Raw genomic sequence first — 8,874 nt, 5'->3', positions numbered from 1 at the left:
GACCGGTCAATTAACCCCCTCCCTCCCTCCACGGTCGTTATTAACCTCCCCTACTTACTCACCAATATGCTTCTGAGTGACAACACAACAAAACACTTTAATGCAAAGATGCAAGTGGTAACAAAAATATTGTTAAATATACTCACAAGTTATCTATCATCATCATTTATTTTATGGTCAGCTAATATAAAAGTGCACTGTTCACGCACAAACTGGATTCCTCCATGGGGGCGGGGTTCAACGTAAAAGTTTCTCTTGGAGTTAGTTGAACGTTTCTAGCAAATAACAGAGAACTGTTGAAGCCTGACTGCAGCGAAGACGGACAAAACAGTCGGTCAACCGTCCATATGAGAACAAAAAATACACACAAAAAAAGGGGAACAAACAAAATTTAACCCCTTTTTGTCAGTGTCTAATAATAATAATAATAATAATAATAATAAAACAGAAACAAATGATCAAATGTATAGACATGTCCTGCTTCCCTTTTTTCTGTGTCCACGGCGCAGCAGCTCTTGTCACCCGTGCCAGCAATTTCCTTTTGTATCATCATTCACACACACACACTTACATTATATAGTTATATAGAGATTTGTTTTTTGTTTTTCTAACGTTTTTTTTTTTTCCACACACAAAAATGTGAAAAAAAAAAAGGAATAAAAATAAATTAAAGTCAAACATGCACGCACACAAAAAAGACTGATGTGTTGTAAAATGCTTTACATTGCTGGCCCGGCGTGTAAAACGGGGGCCTAATTCTCCGTGTCTTCATTTATATTTTTTTAATGCATAATTGAATTAATAATGTTGGTCATTTTGTAAACATCATGATGAATCGTTTTGAGCCATCATTTTCTTCACGCTGCTGTGTTTATGTTTTTGTCGTCGGAAGTCTCTGAATGAGGCCATTTTCTTTTGCCTATTCATTGTACACAGGGTTTCTCTGTAGTTCCTACAGTCTTTCTTCTTTTTTTAATTTTAATGTTAGTTTGTAATGTTTTGTTTATTTATGGGTCAGTATCTTGCTTTTCCAATTTGGAAGTATGAGTGTGGTTAATGGAAGCGAAACTCTCGACGTCGTCCTTTTCCCCGTCAGGCTCCGCCAGTGAATCATCATTAGAGTCAGTGTTGAGTTCATCCTCCGCCTCGTCTTCTTCCTCCTCCTCGTCCTCCTCTTCATCATCGTCTTCTTCAGCGTGTGCCTCCTCCTCTGCTGACATGTCATCTTCAGCCTCTCCGGACGTCCCCGTGGTGTCGTCCTGAGCTGCCGGCAGACCTAGATGGGGTCCGGGATTGCGGCACGTCATCTTCTTACTGAGGTCGAGCGAGTCGCTGAGACCCAGACCGGCCGCATTTTTCAGGAAGAACATGGAGCTGCTGGTGTCTGTGCCCAGGTTGAGGGAGCTGTCCAGGCTGATGGAGGATGGTAGGTAAGAATGGTTATACTCGGAGACAATGCTGGCCGTTTGGTAGACCATGGAGGGGGCGCTGTTGTTGATGTGGGACAACCCATGGAGGCCGCCAGGTGAGGAAGTAGGGAGAGTCATGGAGGAAGGAGTGACCGTCACCATGTTTCCTGCCAGGTGGTGCATCCCCTCCTGTTTTGGTGACACGGATGGCAGCTCGCCCCGCTCTTGCTTCTCGTGCTTTCTCTTGTGGGAGTCCATCTGGGACATGCCCACCACCGTGTGCTTACACTCTGGGAAGGTGCAATGGAAGTGTGAGCACTTGAGCTTATATTTGCAGTCAGGAACCTCGCAGTCAACGCTGGAGCTGAACTGGCAAAAGCCAGCGGCGCTGATCACATCCTGTTTGCCGTGGTGCTTGCGATGGGCCGTCACCTTGGTGCTGTCGGTGCAGCGGAAGCCGCAGCGCAGGCAGTGGAAGTGGGTGCTGTTGCCGGAAAACTGGCAGTCAGGAAAGTTGCAACTGAGCGAAGATTTAAAGCGCTTGAAGTCGTCTAGGACCAGGTTGTCCACGCGGTCGTGGTGCTGTGCATGCTTGTACATGTGGGTGCGGCCGCAGAACTTATAGCCGCAGTTCTCACGAGTGCAGTGGTAGTGGGTGACCTTCAGAGAAAACTGGCAGGTCGAGTCCTTGCAGTTTTCATACAGATCATAGCGCCGAAAGCCCTCCAGCATCATCCCCTCGTCTAGCATCTTACGGGACGAAGGAGTCTTGCGGCGTTTGCCAAACGGTGACATGTCTTCGATGATCCAGAAGCGCTTCTTTGCACCGGCAGCCGTGGGCATGGTGATGGTGTTACCTAAAAGAAAGAAGCAAGAATATTAAAGTATAATCAGCAGATCCACAAAATAAAACCCACAAACTACAAGCAGATTACTGTCCAGGTTAAAACCCTAATGTTGAACTATACTCAGCCAGAAGTGCTTGCAAGCTGAGTAAGCACACAGAGCTGTATATTTTTATTCCTAATTCCCAGAATGATTAAGGAAGGAGAGGGGAAATGATAGATTGACTGTGAAACATGACACTTTTACAGAGTGTCTCCAGCCTCCAAACAAAGCTGGAGCAGTGAGTCTTAACCAATCCTCTTATCTCCGAGTTGTTTTATGAGGGGCACCCACCTTTTGCAACACCCTGGGGTCACTGCTAATGATGCGATCCCTGTTCTGTACGACAGGAAGCAGTGGGCCTCGATAAAACTTGAGGCGTGATTAAAATAAGAAGCTGCTGATGCAGCCTTGTTAATGGAAACTAAACAAGGCCCGGGCTCCATGGAACAGGTGCCAAATTTACAGCTTTCTCATAATGCCAAAAGTGAAAGCACACACAAAGGTGCAACTGGAACAAGTTTATCAATTCTTTTAGGTGCATTATTTTCACATACATTTATTTATTTTCTGCATGCCTCTTATTCTTTCATCCCTACAGAACAATACTGAAGTGAAAGGCTGGACCACACAGTTAAACACTACAAAAGAACTCTGTAAATGAGAATGACAGCTGCAGAGTAGGTTTGTGCTGGGGATAAGTACCTGCAGCATCTTGCACTATAGGGACGTCATTTTTAACTGGAGACGGAGTGGCAATGATGGGGCTGAAAGCTGGTGTGTTGGTTGGCATGACAACACTCCGAGTGGCTCCCAGAGAGGCGCTGAGCAGAGAGTATGACAGACAGGATGGAGAGAGTAGGTATGGGAGCGAGGGGAGAGGAGGTCGGAGGAGAGCAGGGGAAAGAGATGGGGCCTGGAACTGAAGGCCAGATTGAGGAGCGCAGGGAAGAGGTGGTGGTGGTGGCAGAGGAAGTGGTGGAGGAGGGGAAGAAGGAGGTGCATTGTGGGTAGCACTAGTGTCAGCAGGGGTGGTAGGAGCAGAAGAGGTGGCGGGGTAGCCTTGTCCTGGAGAGACAGGTTGACCAGAAAAGGGTGAAGGACAAGCGAGGAGGGGGAAAAGACATAAAAAGGGGGCAGGTTTCACACACACACACACACACACACACACATACACACAAAGGGATGGGAGGTAAAAAGAGAAAGATAAAAGATAAGAGAATGAAACAAATGAGGCCCATTCAAGACAAAGTAACCCAAAGACCAGGCAAAACAACAATGATGAGCGCAGTGGATCATATCGGCAACATGTGAAGAAATGTGAACATCACAGCCACGCGCAGATAAAAGAACAAACAGAGCAAAGTTTGAGAAAATAGAAGCACTTTTTAAAATTACATTGTGTTGTTGTTGATGATGTTTAGCCAACAGAAATTGCTAAAGTTGGCATTAAGCTGCAGGCATGATGATCTCGGGCCAAAAGAAAATGCTGTAACGTCTCCTCAGATCAATAACTCAGACCATTCGTGTACAGAATGGAGGTTTTATGGCGATGACCAAGCAAGCTGCAAAATGTCTCGTCCACAACTCAGAACAAAAGAGAACAGCGTTTGTCATCAGCCTCGTGTTTAATGACTCACAGGTCTATTGATTGTAAGTCAAACCACTGATACAGGAAATGTATGATTAACAAATACACAAAATGACAAGTTACTGGTATTCTGAGCGAAAAGGGTTATGGATTATGTGAGGATGTGGAAAACCTTAATTGATTTTTAAACTAAATAAAAACCAAGCCTTTGGTTGTTGACTGTAAAAATGTTTTGCTTCTCACCTGCTGGAGAGCTGTCATTGCCTACAGGAGTACTGGTGCAACTTCGGTCCTGGTTGGAGGACTCAGAGGAGAGCCCCAAAGGGCTGCCTCCTCCCCCCATGTAGTCCAAGTAGTCATCAGTCTCATCAATGACAGCAGAGGAGTAGTTGGAGACGATACCATGCTGGGTCATCATGGGTCCAGAGCCCAAACCAGTTGCGTGCTGCATCTCGTCCACTCTCTGGCCAAGCGGCATCACCTGCGAAAAGAAGCCATCTTTATAATAAAAGCACACTTGAAATAAACTTTGGTAGACATTTATGTAGGTGTTGATTTTTGGCATCCAAACAAGAATTCTTCAAGAAGTCAAAAGCATTTTTCAAAGGATGAACCTCATAGTTCTGGCTTATGACAACTACAATACGATAAAAAGCATCAAACAGAACAAGAAAGTCGACATGCTTAAATCAAAGTCAGGTACACAATGTGCTTCGGTGGTTCAGTGAAAAGAAATTGTCTTCACTCCAGTGAGAAATTTTCAATAAAAGGACGTCACAAGTAATGTGTCATTGACTGGTATGACTACAAATTACTGGTACTCTCCTTTTTAAAGAACATCTTTCCATGAATGTGACACGTTTTACAGGAAACACAACCAACTTCAAAAAAGGTGTCTAAAAGACAAACATTTTATTTTGAAAATTCCCAATGAATTTGAGTTTTTTTTGTAGTGGAATTGCGCTTCTTGTGTGTTTGTGCGGTTGTACCTGGGATGGGACTCGGTCGAAGTTCTTCCCCAGCATTCGCCTCATGTGTTTGCGTGCGTGCGAGGTCATCTGGTGCTTGAGCAGGAAGGAGAACTGGCAACCTTCTCGGATGCAGTGGAAGTGGCTGTTGACTTGGTTATACTTACAACCTGCCAAAGAGAAAATAGCGACAGCTGTTAACTCTCCATCGGCAGATTAATTCATCTTCGGCTCATTGCAAAGTATCCAGAATCAGCTAAAGCGCTAAAGGCAATAGCACCAATATGGAGGTGTTGTGATGAGGTAAAACAAAAGGTGAAATATTTTTAGTTTCGTTTTTTTCCCCCCCCTTTATTTCATGATATAGTGCTGACAAAAGAGGGATCGGGTTTCAAAGTGTTTTGGAGTGTACACGTAGGAGGATTATTAGATCACTGGTGTCACACTGAGCAAGTCAAGGCTTCTGTGCACTAAACCTGTGGAGCTCTTTTATTACACTGACATGCTTTATTCAGTTAGGAATTTACATAAATAAATTCTCATTTTCTGTGGGCCAATAATGCACACATCCCTCCAAACCAAAGTAAATATACGATTATTACCATATTAAATTCATTTCTCAAAGTATCTCCATTGTCGTTTCTCCTTTTGTTCTGCATTGTTCTGCTGTCTGCTTCACCGTCTTCCGTTCTTTTCTCTTGTTTTAACTGGTCTGTCTCTAATTGCTTTATGATTTCAAATTAAATGATTGTTCCGTTTTGTGCCTGTTAATCGAATACCATTATATAAAAGCAGGCAGAAATAATTGAAAGAGTAACGTGCCGGGCAGGTGCTAACATGCTGGTAACCATGGCATCCAGTTTAAGAGAATTAAAAAAAAAACATGTCTGTGTCATCAAATAGCTTTTGCACACACGGTGTTTTAGGCACGCAAAGTTGTGCAAATAACAGTAACCTCTGTGACTCCGAGGCCCTTTTGTGAGACAGAAACCAGGTAACATCATCAGCGGTGCTCAGTTTAATGTTGCTGCCATGGATACTGGCAACCCATCAATTCTTTATGACGAGAGCGGTGGCGTTGGTAATCCTTTCTGTTTTTTCTCCCCCCTCTTCCCAAACAATACAGTTGACAGATCAGGCTGGGGACAAAAAACAGCTGTTTAGGGCTCGGTTTTGTTTGCTTTTGTGTCTGCGTTTTGAAAAGCTTGTGTAACCGCCTGAAAAAAACAGATCACTTTTAATTCATTTCTGTGTGTGTGATGGCAGCAGTGGCTGTGAGGCGCAGCTTCACAACACAAACAGGCCAAACCAGACAAGCCAGATAATTAACAAACACAAACCTAATTGCTCATTTCTGACGGGGGCAAAAGAAAGAGGAAAACAACCTGGATGTGATTGCCCTCTTTGACATTATTGCTCATAAAGCAGTGCAGGCGAGACTTCCTTTGGGACTTGAGATGCCATTGTGAATATAAAAAACAGAGAGAGAAAATCTACAAGGCAGCCTTATTTTATGACTATTAAACCGTCCACAAAGCTCGACACCATGTTTGCCAACAATGGTCTCTCTCCCTTTGTAAACACAGAATATCCTCTTGTAACAGATAGCACTGATCTGTCTACAGTAGTCCCTCGCTACTTCGCAGTTCGTATATCGCGGACTTGCTCTATCGCGGTTTTCCAAAATAAGATTGGACATGACACACAATTGGCTGATTGATGGATGAGCCGCATGATCGGCATGGAATTTTTATTTAAAATATAAATGTTTTAATTATTTAGCACCTCCTGCACCTTTGTGCAGCCCATACTGCAGGACAAACTTCCTGCTGCAGCTGATCAGCGTGCAGAGTGGAGAAGTGGGCGTGGCCAAGAGCGCTTGCAGGTGGCAAAGAGCAGAGGAAGGGAGCTGAAATCATGACATTCTGTGCTCTTTTAGAGCGTTTAGAGTTTAGAAACATTGTTTAGAGTGTGGGAAGGATTTTAAAACGCCTTAATATATATATTTAAATAATAAAATTAATTAATATACTACTTGTACTACTATTCCTACTTCACGGTTTTTCAAGGTACTGATCCCTTGCGATAAACGGGGGACTACTGTACATCTTTTTCACTTTAACTCCTTTAGATCCACACAACTTGACATAATATGATCAGAAGCTGCTCATGATGACTCAGATGTTTTGGTGGACAAACGTTCACAGTTTCAAAGTAATTCTCATTCTTACCTAGCCTCCCGCACTCCTCCCTCTTGGTGAAATATCTAAAGCCATTGGCGGCTCGGCGTTCTGCCTTCTCATGCTTCTTGATGTGCCACGGCAGCTTGGTGGTGATGTTAGTGACGAAGAAGCAGCCAGGCCTCAGACAGTGATAGTGGCCCCTCATTCTAAACTCGCAGTGCTGTAAGTGGAGACAAACAAGTCAAAGACAGATGATTAATTTGGTTTGATTTATCTTGTGCGCAAAGTCAACACCTTTTTCTTTTTTTTTTTGGGCTGTTTGGAACATCCCACGTTTCTAAGTACAATTACTTTCCTCCATCAGGCCCCATAAACCCCCTCCTTCTCTCTAACATGTCTGTACACTGCCATCTGTTTGTGAGGCTCGGATCCCAAAGGACCAGGCCAAATAAGATCTGCTCAGTTCAGGAGACTAAATGGAGGAGGAAGGGGGAGCAGAAGGAAGGGAGGGGAGGCGGGGACTTTTTGTGAGATGGGTGATTTTCGACACATTAATGAATTCATTTAAACGTTCTCCAAATACTGGCTCACGAGAGCAGGCGGGGGATGCCATTTAGGTTTCATTTGCCAAGCATTCCCCTGATTTTTGCCCTATTCCAGACAGCCTTGTTTACTGTGCAAGTGACAATGATTTATTGGGTAATATCAACTAAATTGGCCTTTTCTGAGAGGAGAATGCGGCAGTCAAAATGACATCATTGACATATAAACAGGCATTACTGGGGTGAGTCGACTGTCTTTCTCAGCAGAGATGGAAGACGAGGAGCAGTGGTTGTGAAAGCCTTGAGTCAAATAACCTCAAATACTGGTCTAATAGATAGCATACTTCACACTTAGAAACCTCTGAGAGATGACAGTTTGTGATCCGGCTGCTGGCTGAGCTAGAAAGCCGCACTCACCTGGTTGGGACAGAGACACTGAAGAGAGTAGTAGGAGAACTGATCGCGGACGTTGACCAGGTTGTTGTTGGGGTTGATGTGGTCCAAACAATGGGACTCTGCCTTTCCAGAGGTCTTGCACACATACTTGCAGTTTCCAAACAAGCAGTGGAAGTGGAACTTGTTTGAATACTTGCAGTCAGTAGCCAGACATGGATCGCTGGATTTAAAAAAAAGAAGAAGAAAAAAAAAAAGTATAGTTAAATCAGGTATTGGGGTGGAAACAATTAATTGAGCTTTGAATGACACAAGTACTTTGCATACTTTTCCTGAAACTGCAGAAAACCAGGTTTGACTTGTGGCTTGGCATTTTCCAAGGAGGTGGTGGCCAGAGGGGAGTTTGCTGGAAGGTTGGGCATTGAAGCGGGCATCTGAGGGATGCTGCCAGCCAGTTGCTTCCAGGCCAGCAAAGAGGGAGGAGGAGAGCTGTAGCCACCAGAGGAGGTGAGGTTGGCCACATCCATGGAGGGATTACTAGCTATAGAGACAGGGGCGATTGGCTGCAGTGGAGCTGCCTCACTGGACTCCTTGCTGTCACTGAACTGCGACTCCGGCTTTACTTTCAAGGTGGCTCGAAGGTGGAAGCTAAGGGACCAGATGGAACCTCATTTTTATACTGATCAATAAAGCAAAGCGGTGTATTTTCCAAGCAAGAACTGGCGTGACACTCACTTAGCGTGTTTTATGGCCCCATCCACCGTGCTGAAGAGGGCACCACAGTCCTCTACCAAACAATGGAAGTGCACTTTCTGAAGAAAGTCACACTGCGCCTCACAGAAGTCATCCGTGTCAAACCTTTGCATGAACAAATGAAAAAAAAAAAAAAAGTCTACGAATGTA

At 44.3% G+C, this 8,874-nt stretch overlaps 1 protein-coding gene across 2 annotated transcripts in view; it reads right to left on the bottom strand.

Moving 5' to 3' along the window:
• Nucleotides 1–633: 633 nt before the first annotated feature.
• The window catches only part of casz1 (castor zinc finger 1), a 51,858-nt gene continuing 43,617 nt past the window's right edge, over nt 634–8,874 (bottom strand). For both annotated transcript variants that reach the window (XM_037684919.1, XM_037684920.1), the window contains exons 12-19: nt 8,707–8,829; nt 8,299–8,619; nt 7,996–8,194; nt 7,085–7,256; nt 4,875–5,023; nt 4,129–4,366; nt 3,000–3,362; nt 634–2,266 (exon numbers count right to left, since the gene is read on the bottom strand). In XM_037684919.1, the coding sequence (XP_037540847.1) occupies nt 1,008–2,266; nt 3,000–3,362; nt 4,129–4,366; nt 4,875–5,023; nt 7,085–7,256; nt 7,996–8,194; nt 8,299–8,619; nt 8,707–8,829 (2,824 nt within the window). In that variant the 3' untranslated portion in view covers nt 634–1,007. The remainder of the gene's footprint in view (nt 2,267–2,999; nt 3,363–4,128; nt 4,367–4,874; nt 5,024–7,084; nt 7,257–7,995; nt 8,195–8,298; nt 8,620–8,706; nt 8,830–8,874) is intronic.

This window comes from Nematolebias whitei, chromosome 11 (assembly GCF_014905685.2).
Source record: "Nematolebias whitei isolate Nwh7 chromosome 11, NemWhi1, whole genome shotgun sequence".
In the NCBI taxonomy this organism is placed as follows: domain Eukaryota; kingdom Metazoa; phylum Chordata; class Actinopteri; order Cyprinodontiformes; family Rivulidae; genus Nematolebias; species Nematolebias whitei.
The sequence above is the reverse complement of the archived record's forward strand: the minus strand, read 5'-3'. Positions and strand labels throughout refer to the sequence as shown.